The sequence below is a fragment of the Pan troglodytes genome, chromosome 2, assembly GCF_028858775.2.
Source record: "Pan troglodytes isolate AG18354 chromosome 2, NHGRI_mPanTro3-v2.0_pri, whole genome shotgun sequence".
Taxonomy (NCBI): domain Eukaryota; kingdom Metazoa; phylum Chordata; class Mammalia; order Primates; family Hominidae; genus Pan; species Pan troglodytes.
In genome coordinates, this window is record NC_086015.1 from 44053356 (window position 1) to 44067118 (window position 13763).

General features: G+C 38.5%; 1 protein-coding gene across 4 annotated transcripts in view; it reads left to right on the forward strand.

The window, feature by feature from the left end:
* Positions 1 to 13763, forward strand: part of MYRIP (myosin VIIA and Rab interacting protein) — a 447019-nt gene that overhangs the window by 229219 nt on the left and 204037 nt on the right. For all 4 annotated transcript variants that reach the window (XM_054680553.2, XM_024355418.3, XM_054680555.2 and 1 more), the window contains exon 3: positions 1590 to 1811. In XM_054680553.2, the coding sequence (XP_054536528.1) occupies positions 1590 to 1811 (222 nt within the window). The remainder of the gene's footprint in view (positions 1 to 1589; positions 1812 to 13763) is intronic.

Sequence of the window (13763 nt, forward strand, 5' to 3'; positions counted from 1 at the left end):
ATGAGAATAAACACCATAAACATAAAAAGACAAGGGCAGAACGGGAGAAAATATTTGCCACATACATCTTAAATATATCTAGTTTTAACTGCATAATCACAACTGGGTATAAAAAATAGTAATAGTAGTAAAGAGTAGTAAATAGTCATAGTAAAAATAAAAATAGTAGTAAAGATAAAAAGTAAAAAAAGTAATAAAGTAAAATAGTAGTAAAACAATAGTAGTAGTAAATAGTAGTAAAATACTATCAAGTATTATCATAGTAGAATGCTGTAGTAAAATATAGTATAGACGCTCCTTGATTTACAGTGGGATTGCGTCCTAGTAAACCCATCATAAGTTGAAACTGTCATAAGTTGAAAATGCACTTAATAAACCTAACCTACTGAACATCACAGCTTAGCCCAGCCAACTTAAACATGCCCAGAACACTTACATTAGCCTGCAGCTGGGCAAAGTCATCTGACAACATAGTAAAACATAGTCCACCATAGAATATCTCCCTCATGACCTCATGGCTGACTGGGAGCTGTGGCTCACTGCTGCTATGCTCAGCATCATGATAGAGTATTGTATCACTTTCTGGTGCTTTTTAATGAATCCATATAGTTTCTGCATCATCAAAAAGTTGAAAAATCATAAGTTGAACCATTATAAGTGGGGGACTGTGTTTTTCTATTATAATGATAGTGTGCAACAGTAGGAAAATAGTAAAAGTAGTCTAGTAATATAGTAGTACTAAAATAGTAAAAATTATAGTCTAGTAATATAGTATAGTAATAGTAAAATAGTAGTAAAAATAATAATTTTTCTACTGTTCTTTGGGGACCCCCATTTTTGTAGCAGGAAAAACAACTCAAACCTGCTGATTCAGAGTAATTTTTTTTCTTTTTCTTTCCCCAGGTTACTCAACCTGTTGGCAGTGTATTTTTCTTCTCACTGAGCACAGAGAGAAGTGTATGCACCGTTATGTTTTGCATTAGTGTGGCTGGCTGTGTGCCCAGTGACCAGGAGCTTTTTAGAAGAACAGAATTGTTCTTTTATCCAACTATGAATCACCAGTGCCTCGATCTGCCCATCACCTATAGAATCCTTATTGACTCATATAGATTTGAAAGCTTTTAAAAATCCTTGAGTACTTCAGTTTCCAGGGATGTTAAATAAAGCCAGGACTGCATTTATCATATTCCCAGCTGGGCTGTGTGAGGATTAATGTTTTATCATAAGTGATCTCCTGCTCCTTTAAAAAGGCATTAATTAAGTTAAAGGTTTTATATTTCAAGGATATGCTTATTAGTTTTTTAATAACTTGTATCTCAATGTAGTCTCTGAAATGGAAGTGATAAGGTTTTCATGCTTTCTCATAGAAAATCTGACATATAGGAGTACACAAAACTAATTTACGATTAATGTTCTTCTCTGGACATAATGTTGAGCAGTTGATCTTTCTGAGTTCTCTTGTTCTCCAGGAAGGTCCTACATGGTAGCTTGGCCTAAGGGAGGGACAGGGTGCATGCTTTGGGGAGACACCCCCTGACCTGATGTTGTGTTTCTCTCCTCCTCCCATTTCCCCTACCTTGGTTTCCCAGTGAGCTGAAGCAGAAGCTGGATGAGGAAGGCAGCAAGTGCAGCATCCTCTCGAAGCACCAGCAGTTTGTGGAGCACTGCTGCATGCGCTGCTGCTCGCCCTTCACCTTCCTCGTCAACACCAAGCGCCAGTGTGGAGATTGCAAATTCAATGTCTGCAAGAGCTGCTGCTCCTACCAGAAGCACGAAAAGGCCTGGGTCTGCTGCGTCTGCCAGCAAGCGAGGTGAGTGGCTGGTGCATTCCCAGGGTCTACACAGTTGATTTAGAGAGATTCACCTGCCACTTCCTTCAGTCAGGTAGAACCAGCTATGATTGGTAGATCAACACAGAGTATTGACCAAAGTAAATAGCTTGCTGAAGAGAGATGCATGGATAAGGAAACCTGTTGATCTTTATAGGGAGGATGAGAGAGGGCCCCCCAGGAGCACCTGGGTGTGAATAGAAAGTGCTTTCTTGGGATTGAAGATGCAGCTCCTACATATGTTATTCATCTTTTTGGAATTTCTCATCTGGTCTCATCCTTTCGTTCGTTCATTGCATAAGCATGTGTTGGATTCTTAGGAATTATGCTGGGTGCAGGAAACATGATGGTGAATTAGGCCAATTATGAGTGACTCAGAGGCATAGCAGATGGTGTGATACGTAAGTGCTGGGCCTTCATATGTGGAGATACATGCCCTGACTAGTTTGTCTATTGGCTATGAGGGCACTGAGCAAGGAGAGACTGGCCCTAGGGCTTGGAGAAAGCTTCATAGAGGACAAGAAATAAAAGCAAGATTGTGAAAGACAAAAAAGAGTCAATGCTGTGAAAGGGGAGATGAAGACAACTTTGCAAGGGAAATAACAAGCATGGCATTTCACATTCTCCCTCAGCGACCAGCAGAGCACTTCTTTGATCTGTTGAGTATTTGGAAACTGATGAGTTTGATAAACCAGTGTTTGGTATTTGTCTGTGCTGATCCTAGCATCTGTAGTGTGCATTGTGATTCGTATTTGCTGCATGCTTCCAAAATGCCTGTTAATGAGTGAAGCAGAGATGAGCAGGTCCTGGGAGCACACACTCAGAAGCCCCTGCCTCCCACACCTTTTCCTTCTTTCCTCCTTTCTCCTCTCTCTGCCCTGTTTACTCGCTTGTATCCTTTAATGCATCAAGACCTAGAATTTTCCCATAGAGCTAGTTAATGGGGACAGCTGCCAAGTTTCCTTGGGGTCTCCAAGGAATCAGGCTCTGGGCTACAAAATATATATATTCATATTCATTCCAGAGACACAAACTGAAACAAAAAGTGGTATGTTAAGCACCCAGTATCCAAGGCTGGGTGCTACGCAGGTCCTGTGCCTGACTTGGTCAGAGCAAGGAGCCCATCTGGGTCTCCACACGGCAGCTTGAAAGGAGGAGGAAAAGCCCTGCAACAACAAAGGGAAGGAGGAAACTGGGATTATAGATGAGCGTGCATCTGGGAGTGATCAACAGAGAGAGGTTCATCCATGCCTTCTATTTCTCAGTCAAGGTGGGGTAAGCCAAATTCATCATGTAACACATTTAAGGATTACGTGACTTGAATATTGTGGCACTGAGAACAAGACAGTTGGATGTTGGAAGAAATAAGAGTAGATCTAAATAGGCATTACAGGAGTTTGAGATGCAGACATTCAAGCCAAGTTCCTGTAACAAATTATGAATCTGTTTTCTTTCAATCTTCCCACAGATTGGGAGTTTCGTGGGGCTTGGGACAGGTCAGAGGGTAATTGAGTTAAGGATATTGGACAGTGAAGAATGTAAAGACAGAATCTGGATAGTAAGGAAAAACAGAAAGGGGCTATGGATGGATGGGGAGAAAATGAAGGGGTCAGTCAGCCAGAAGTAGTATCTGGTAAAGTCAAAGAACTGTCACAGTGGGAGTACTTGATAGAGAAAATTGGAAAAAATGAAAATTCTGTATAAAGAAAAAGACGAATTTGTGATTTCTAAAGTAGATCAGTTGAGTGGTGACCATGGGAAGAGGAGACAATGTCTAGAAGAAGAAGTTAAGGGACCAAAATACCAGTGCCCATATGATTGGAAAAAACCAGGATAGTGGCCACAGTATGGAGGTGAAGAATTGAGCCAGGTGACAAGTTTTTCTGAAATGAGAAGAAGGAACTAGAAGGTCAGGATGTGAGAGACATAAGGAGTTGGAGAAGATGAGATGACTGCATGTTATGATTCTGCACCTACCAAGTTGGGCAAGTCCCATGTAGCATTTGACTGAAACATCTGCCATGGCTGCATGCGCTACACTGACGTTTGTTACCAACTGGTGGTAAACACCGCCAGGACAGGGACACTGTCTTCTTCAACTCCATTTGTAGCACCAGAGCCTGACACATAGAAAGCACATGAATCTTTGTGACCCAAATAGAACAGGACGATGTTTATCGCAGCCAGATGCATAGTACAGAATGAGACTTTAGGAATTTTAGAGGAAAGGACTCAGAGACTGTTAGATGTCCTAAAGGGGTTTCATGGAAAAGGAGGGCATCCTAGATGGAACTCAGTTGGAGAGGAGGAATCAGGAGACACTCTCAGACAATGTGTGGCATGAGCAAACAAAGCAGAGTCCCCCAAGGTGTGTGGAGGGTCTGAAGCAGACCACTATTGAAGCGGGATGGTGGCAAGTGATTGGGTCAGTTTGTGTGAAGAATTGGCGTTTGATCTTTAAGGGATGGAGAAATCATTGGAATGTCAAACCCTAGCCGTTATTAAAGTATACTATACTGTGCGTCAGCATATTCCCCCACAAATAAAAGGAAGTATCAGTACCTACATGATTTCATTTCTTTCAATATTTACCTATTCCTCTTCTCCCCGAGTAAGAAAAGTCACCAAATTTACTAAACAGTTAGTAGCAATAGAGTGCAGTCACAGCCTGTCAACCCCACATTCACCTTGAGTTGTATGCAGGCATCTATTATTAGTTACAATTAAATTACACACTGCATTAATCAAATACCAGTAGTGCTGAGTAGTTGCTGCACCACCTCAGAATCCCATCACCTATAAATGGAAGAACCTTGCCTCGCAAAAGCAAGATCTTCTGATGCCAACCATTTGCTATTTCTCTTGTACAATGTTGTCTCAATAATTTGTCAGATATTGGAAAAATAAGTTGTAAAAAAGGCAGCAATGGCTGCCAAGACTATATTTTAAATTTTCATTTCATATTTCTAGCAACTTAATGAGGAGGCAGGAGGCTTAGGTAGTCCCATTTCACTTAATCTTGCATCATGTTCCTGTTAATATTGCATGACAGCTCCTGAGTCTCAGAAGCTGAGCATTAGAAAATAAAGAACCATTCATAGAAGGATACCTGGAAAGACATGCAACAGCCAGTGTACCCTTGTTCCATTTTTATTTTAAGAAAGTGGAGGGTTACTGAGGAGTCTTCCACATTCAATGTGTCTAGCTCAAACAGAACACACCCACACTTGTTTAATCAAAGCTGGCAGAAAGGGGATGCTGAGGAGAAATTGGAAATGTTGCTGCTTTAATCTTGTATTATGTCTTGAGATTATTATTGGCTGAAACCCAAAGGGATGGAGAAATTTGGTTCATTCCCTATTTTTCTGTATTGCTCAATTCAATCACAGGAACCTGTCTAGGAAAGAAATCCATGAAATATGTGGCATATTTTTGCGTCCTGAAATGTCTCTAAGGCCCTGTTTGACAGAGAAGTATGTCTTTCAAAGTACCACGGTTGTATGGCCTGTGAGCAGACAGTCTTTTATGTTGTACCTGGATCACATTCTTGTTTTTTGAAGGATGCCTTAGAAGAGTTAATTTTATTTATACATCAACAAACTGTGTAACCCTTCAACATTACACAAGTGCTAGAGCCAAATTCATCATGTAACACATTTAAGGATTACGTGACTTGAATATTGTGGCAGTATGGACACTCAGGGCTGCTTGTCCACTTTGTCCAGTAGCTCCTCTGCCCTTCATTCAATCTGAAACTCCCTTCTTGGTTAGAACTGATTTACTTTAGACACTACTCTTTGGAACATTCTTCTAGAATTTTCATCTTCAAGCAAGTGGGTTTTTAAAACATTGTATGTCAGATTCTATGAAGAGCACATTTTGTGTTTGTATATGAAATCTCAATAGTTGATAGTAGGTCTATGAGGTTACACAGATGACCACTTTTGTGAGGCCACTTTCAGACCCATATTCACTCCCCACTACCCATGAGATGCATTCCTTTCCTTATTTAAATGAAACCATTTTTGCTACATTGGTTTAATTTCTAGCTATTTATCCAGTGGCTACCATATGCATATGTTTTTTGAGATACTGTGGGCTATGAATAATTATAATAATAATAATTCTTGTCCACAAAAAAGGAGTACGAATTAAAGGTAGACATTCATCCTACAATATGAATAGCCTCAGAAGTAATAACTGTATCAAATACCTGGGGCTGTCTATTGTACAGCTGTAAATGAGAGAGTCGGATTAGAAACATGGCATTCATCAGGAGAGGACCCAGACAGTGTCAAGTCTCTAAGAAAAACGTGGTAACCTATAACTTTAACTTTCTTCTTTTCATCTCAGTGAAAAACAATCCATATTTTTTTCTGTTTGATTATTTAGTTCAGTAAAAGCATTTTGAGAATTTTAAAGTTGTAATTGTATCATTTGGTTCTTTGTTAGTAATTTTGCTTCATATATTTTGCATTAAAATGTATTTCTGTTATCAGTGTTCGTCTAAAATTTTTAGCTTTGGGGGATTAAAAAATTAAATGTATTATAGAATGAATGATGAATTACTTATTTTGGAAGTTCTATAGAAAATGGGATACTACTGAATCATCCCTTTGTCATTTTTTCATTATATATAGATTTATCTTCTTGACAATTTATTGTATGCATTCATTCAAACATTATGAATAAAGACATATAGTACTTGTATTTAAGGTCTTCTTCAGGAAGCAAAACTTTTCAGAGTGAGCCCAGACCATACATATCAGTCATAATCATTTTGGGCCTAATTGGTTTGGGAACAACATTCCTACTTTCCTTGGAAACAAATTAGCTTTCTAGCTCTTTGCTTCATTATAAAAATTGTTCACTCTAATTTTTGTCATTTTGTACGCCATAGGCATATCTCATTTTATTGTACTTTACTGTGCTTCACAGATATTACATTTTTTACAAATTGAAGGTTTGTGGCAACCCTGCATTGAGCAAGTCTGTCGAGGCCACTTTTTCCGATAGCATAGGCTCACTTCATGTCTCTGTGTCACGTTTTGGTAATTCTCACAATACTTCAGACTTTTCCATTATTTATCAAACTTTCTCATTATTATTGTTATGGTCATCTGTAATCAGTGATCTTTGATGTTACTATTATAATTGTTTGGGGGCACAACAAACCACACCCATATAAGACAGGACAAACTTAATCTATCAGTATTGTGTGTGTTCTGACTGCTCCACTGACTGGTGGTTCTCGCATCTCTCTCCCTCTCCCCAGGCCTCCTTATTCCCTGAGACACAACAATATTAAATTCAGTCAACTAATGGCCCTATAATGGCCTCTAAGTGTTCAAAAAAAAAAAAAAAGGGAAAAGTTACACATCTCTCACTTTAAATCAAAGTTAGAAATGATTAGTGAGGAAGGCATATTGAGAACCAAGATAGGCCAAAAGCTAAGTTTCTTGAGCCAGACAATTAGCCAGGTTGTGAATGCAAAGGAAAAGCTCTTGAAGGAAGTTAAAAGTGCTACTCCAGTGAACACATGAATGATAAAATGGAATAGCCTTATTGCTGATGGGGAGAAAGTTTGTGAGGTCTGGATAGAAGGTCAAACCTGCCACAACATTCCCTTAAGCCAAAGCCATATTCAGAGCAAGGCCCTATTCTTCTTCTATTCTGTGAAGACTGAGAGAGGTGAGGAAGCTACAGTGGAAAAGTTTGAAGCTAGCAGAGGTTGGTTCATGAGGTTTAAGGAAAGAAGCCATCTCTATAACATAAAAGTGCAAGGTGAAGCAGCAAGTGCTGATGGAGGAGCTGCAGGTTATCCAGAAGATCTAGCTAAGATCATTGATGAAGGTGGCTACACTAAACAATAGATTTCATCAGTGTTGACAAAACAGCCTTTTACTGGAAGAAGAGGCCATCTACAACTTTCATAACTAAAAAGAAGTCAATACCTGGCTTCAAAGAACAGGCTGTCTTGTTAGGGGCTGATGTAGCTGGTGACTTCCAGTTGAAGCCAATGCTCATTTTAGCACTCCAAATATCCTAGGTCCCTTAAAAGGTATGCTAAATTTACTCTGCCTGTGCTCTATAAATAAAACAACAAAGCCTGAATGATAGTGCATATGTTTACAGCATGGTTTACTGAATATTTTAAGCCCACTTTTGAGACCTACTGCTCAGAAAAAAAAAGATTCCTTTCAAAATATTATTGCTCATTGGCAATGCATCTGATCACCTGGGAGCTCTGATGAAAATATACAAGGAGATGAACGTTGTTTTCATGCCTGCTAACATAATATCCACTCTACAGCCCAAGATCGAGCAGTAATTTTGACTTTTAAATCTTATTTCAGAAATACATTTCATAAAGCTATAACAGCCACAGATGATTCTTCTGATAGATCTTGGCAAAGTAAATTGAAAACAAACCTTTTGGAAAGGATTCACCATTCTAGATGTCATTAAGAGCATTTGTGATTTGTGAGAAGAGGTAAAAATATTAACAGGCACTTGGAAAAAGTTGATTCCAGCCCACACTGATGACTTTGAGGGATTCAGGACTTCAGTGGAGGAAGTAACTGCAGATGTGATAGAAATAGCAAGAGAACTAGAATTAGAAGTGGAGCCTGACAGTGTACTGAATTGCTGCAATCTCATGAGAAAACTTGGACAGGTGAAGAGTTGCCTGTTACGAATGAGCAAAGAAAATGGTTTTTTGAAATGGAATCTACTCCTGGTGAAGATACTATGAACATTGTTGAAATGACAAAAAAATGATTTAGAATAGTTCATAAACTTAGTTGATAAAGCAGTAGCCAGGGTTTGAGAGGATTGACTTCAACTTTGAAAAATGTTTACTGTAAGTAAAATGCTATCAAATAGCATCACGTGCTACAGAGAACTCTTTCATGAAAGGAAGATCATTCAACATGGCAGACTTCATAATTGTCTTATTTTAAGAAACTGCCAAAGCCACCCCAAACCTCAGCATCCACCACCCTGATCAGTTAGCAACCATCGACATCAAGACCCTCAACCAACAAACAGATTACAACTTACTGAAGGCCCAGATTATTTTTAGTGTTTCTTTAGCAATAATGTATTTTAATTAGCTGTGTACATTTTTTGGGCACAATGCTGTTGCACAGTTAAAAGACTACAGAATGTTGTAAACATAAATTTTATGTGCACAACATTTAATAGACTACAGCATAGTCTATCTAACTTTTATATGCACTGAGAAACAAAAAATTTGTGTGACTCACTTTTTTGTGATATTCGCTTTATTGTGGTGGTCTGGAACTGAACCCACAATATGCCCAAGGTGTGCCTACATTACCTTTAACACAGAACAATTTGGAAAATTGTTTTCAGTGAATGGGAGAAAAATTATTCTTGGAACTGAAATCAAAACACAGCTCATTAAGCTTGTGGCATTTGCTTTGGTTTTTCTAAGAAAAGTTAAGGCTTCATTTCTTTTTCCTTGGAATTGAGTATTATTTACTTCTATCTAGTCACTTATTACTTGGTATTCACACAGCCCACATACTTCATAAATTGCATCTTGTCCTTTTGGAATAAACTCCACAGTATGTTTTATTTATTTATTTATTGATATATCTTAGTTGTATGTATTTTGAGGGTATGTGTGACATTTCGATACCTGTATATAATGTGTCGTGATCAAATCAGGGTAACTGGAATATCCATCACCTGAAACATTTATCTTTTCTTTGTGTTGAAAATGTTACAATTCTTTTCTTCCAGCTATTTTGAAATATACAATAAATTGTTGTTAACTATAATTTCCCTACTATACTATTGAATACTATAACTTTTTCCTTCCATTTAACTGTATTTTTGTACCCTTTAACCAACTTCTCTTCATCCCTTCCTCCTCACTTCCTTTCCCAGCCCCTGGTAACCACCGAAGTTCTACTCTCTACCTCCATGAGGTCCACTTTTTTAGCACCCACATATGAATGAGAACATGTAATATTTGTCTTTCTGTGCCTGGCTTATTTCACTTAATATAATGACCTCCAGTTTCATCCATGTTGCTGCCGGTGACAGGGTTTTATTCCACAGTATGCTTTAGAGACACTCCAATGTATTTGTAATATCCTTTGAAAAATACATTAAACAATTATCACCGTGGGCTAAGAATATGCACAAGTTAACAAATATATGGGGAAATATTGAACCTCATTAGAAATCAAGGGAATAGAGGTTTATGCTTCAAGTAGTTTTTTAAATTAAATTAGTGGCACTCTTTTCCATTGCTGGGGAAGTATAAATGGGCACAACATTTTACCATCATGTATCAAGAGCCTTTAGCATATCCAAGCACTCTTTTTCCCAGTAATTTCATGTTTGAAAACCTACAACTGATGATGTAAGATAATTTTTTAAATGCTGTACAAAAATGAGTTATACTGAATTATTTGTAATATAAAGAATATTCATAATCTAAATGCTCAACAATAAAATGGTAGAAGTAAGTTAGGACACATTCAACGTGACACAATATGATAAAGCCTTTAAAATAATGTACATGTTTTGTTAGTATGGGTAAACTCTTATATTAAAATGTTAGATTGAAAACTGCAATGCAAAATGTACATATAATCACTATGTAATAAGGAAAACATAGAAAAATAGAAAAGGAAATATACAATCAATGATGTTAGGAGTAATCATTCTTTAGGAGCTAGGCTTGTGGATTATTTTCTTCTTACCTCTATTTTCCATTTAGTTTCCAAGTTTTCCACATTTTGCATGCATGCTTTTATAACCAGGAATAAATAAAAGAAACATAAAGAAATGTAGGACTTGCTCCCTTCTCTCTTCCCCATTCCAAAATCCTCTCCTTTATCAGCCTAGTGTTGCCCTTCCCCCCATCCCTGCCCCACTTTAAGCCACAGGGCTGATACCACCTGGCTTCCCAGGGATAATGGAGCCACTGAAGGGGACATGTATTTTGAAGTCCCAATTAATGGGCAATTTAGGTTAAGATACCACCCTGTCTAAATCAGATCTCTGCAGAGACTGTAACCACAGAGCTCAATCTGAATCATTGTCAAAGTGACCCTAAGTGACCATGAGGTGGATAGGAATTCTTTAAAATTTAAATTGCCACCAGTGAAAGCTAAACATATTTTCCATTCACTAGTTCTTTAATATCAATAGATTAAAGAACAAATAAATGTATCAAGAGGACTTGCTATGGGTATGGGATTGAATTTGTCTTTTCAGATGAGTTGTTTCATTTAATCCTTACAAGAACTCTGTGAAGGGCAAGTGATAAACCACGTGTAGGGCCAGGGAAGTCTGAAACTTGGAATGATTATATGGTTGTCTCAAGGTCACCTTGTTAGTCCCAGGTTCAGAAGTCTCCTTACAATATCCTCAGGAAAACAGCCTGAGCCTCTGGGTCCCCTGCCTTCAACTGCTCAACAGGCCTCCTTACTCAACCAGGCCCTGCACCCTAGTTTAAGTCTTTAGAGGAATGGCCAGCCTGTGCTCCCTCACCTCAAAAGAATGGTGGTGATTTCTGCTTCCTCTTGAAGGCACTTGTGTCTACAAGGCACTTAACTGCACACCTGGATTTCCTGAGCAGCTGTAGTAGTGAGAACAGATCTGAACAGGGGAGTAACCATCAGGGAACACAGCCCCAACACAGCATAGTGGCCTCACAGCCCATGGGTATAGCATTGGCACTCCCGCTAACTGTTTTTTCACTCTGGCTGCCTTAAGTTCATCTTACCCAAGGCCTTTCAGCTCTAATATTTATCCTATCTGGACCACAGAGGATGAGTTGGTGGTATCCACTGAATGATTGAATCCTTAGAAGTCTGTGTTCTTAGTGAAAGTATATACCATGACCTTGCACATGAGGGGCATGAATTAAATCTTTAAGTTATTTTGGAAACTCATTGGCCTCCCAATTCATCTTTTAATAGGATTTAAAAGAGGAAGAAAAATGAAGCTTTACCTTGGTATACAAAGTTTGACAGGCTTTTTCTTAAATCTGTAATGTCCACAATATCTGAGCATTTAGGATACATTTATAGCCTGATCACCATAGGTTTTTATTAACATGAGTTTGTTTGCATAAGGGACTATGATGGTTAATTTTATGTGTCAACTTGGCTAGGTCATATCACCTAGGTATTGAGTCAAATACTAGTCTGGATGTTGCAGTGAAAATATTTTTTAGATAAATTAATTTAAATCAATAGACTTTGAGTAAAGCAAATTGCCCTTCACAATGTGGGTGAGCCTTATCCAATCCACTAAAGGCCTTAAGAGAAAAAAGACTGACCTTCCCAAAGATGAGGGAATTCTTCCACCAGTCTGCCTTCAAACTCAAGCTGCAACATCCACTCTTCCCTGGGTCTCCAGCCTGCCATCCACCCTACAAAGTGTGGACTTGCTGGCCTCCACAATCTCATAAGCCTATTCCTTAAAATAAATGTCTCTCTCTGACACTTTAGCTAGATGTTAGCTAGAATGAAGGGGGAGTGGATGCCTTGGCAACCGTCATCGTCTGCCGCAAGGCATATTTTCAAATTACTGGAGATTTTAGCAACTGACAAAACATCACACTGGCTAATAGCATAGTTCTTATTAACTGACTATAGATTCATGGACCAAGGAACACTACTGAGAGGGCCACATTTTTTGGCCTTGGAGCAATTAGGGTAATAAGAAATCATGGGTTCTTAAGCTCTGTTTTCTTTTAACAGTCACCAGCCTAGCAGATGTCATCACTGACTCTGCTTATTTACATGGTAGGGAAAAAATGACAAATATTTAACTGCTTTACACTCTGGTATTTAAGTTTGTACCCAGTCTTGAGGCCTTTAGGCATTTCCTTAGCACCACCTTTTTAGCATATAATCAATCAAGTACATACCCACCAATCACACCAGTGTTTGATATATCTTAGTGGCATTACAATGAAAACTACTCCTGAAAATATAATAAGCTGCAGTATTAGATATGCTACAAATGTGCTTTAAGGTTTTTGGGAAAAAATAAAATGGGAAAGTTTATCTTTTGTTCAAGTGCCAGTATAAAAAGGCTATCAAATAGAAAACAAACTGCCATCATAGGTAATGCTCCTCATTTAGCCCCTAGTTGATAACACCTTTAAATTAGGGGAGAAAAATCAATAGAAAATGCTCTTTAAAATTGAGGCAACAGTTGAACAGCTTGTCACGAGTTGAGGCGGGAGAAAAGCCAAAAACATAAAAAGCACCTGTGACTCAGATGTTTGATGACTTCTGAAGGAAGAATATGCCCACCTCTCTGGTTTGCTTCTCATCACTCAGCCATACCATACCAAGGACATGAACAGGCCTTACAACAGATAATCCCCATTGTAATCATTTTTCATCTGTCCATAGCACTTTACTGTTTTCAAATGTTTTGGTTGAGGAGTTACATCCAGGCCAAACAAACCTTGTTACAATGTCTTTTACTAAGGAACATAGCTCCTCTACTCTGGCCAGTCTTGGACCAGGATCTAGACAGCAAGGGTAAGCTGAGAGCCCCACAATAGATTCCAATTTTAACACGAGCTGGAGGTTTTCTTTAACTAGATAATACAGAAATAAGAGAATTGAGAATGACTAAATCCATGCCATGAACTAAACCATATATGATTATTAGCATTCACATAAACATCATTGTAATTCAACAAATATTAATTAGTGTACAGAGGGGTTTTGATGTTAACATCTAATTCTTCCCTACTAAGGAAGTGGTAAAAGCTTAGCCAGCAGGTGTGAGAGGCATCCCTGGCTCTTTAGCGAGCTTGTGTGGTCCTTTGAAGATCACCAGCTTGCTTTGCGAACCATGCCTGGGCATTCTTTCCGTTCCTTGGGATGTAATTAAATATGAAGCTAGTTAGGGCAAAGGGATACT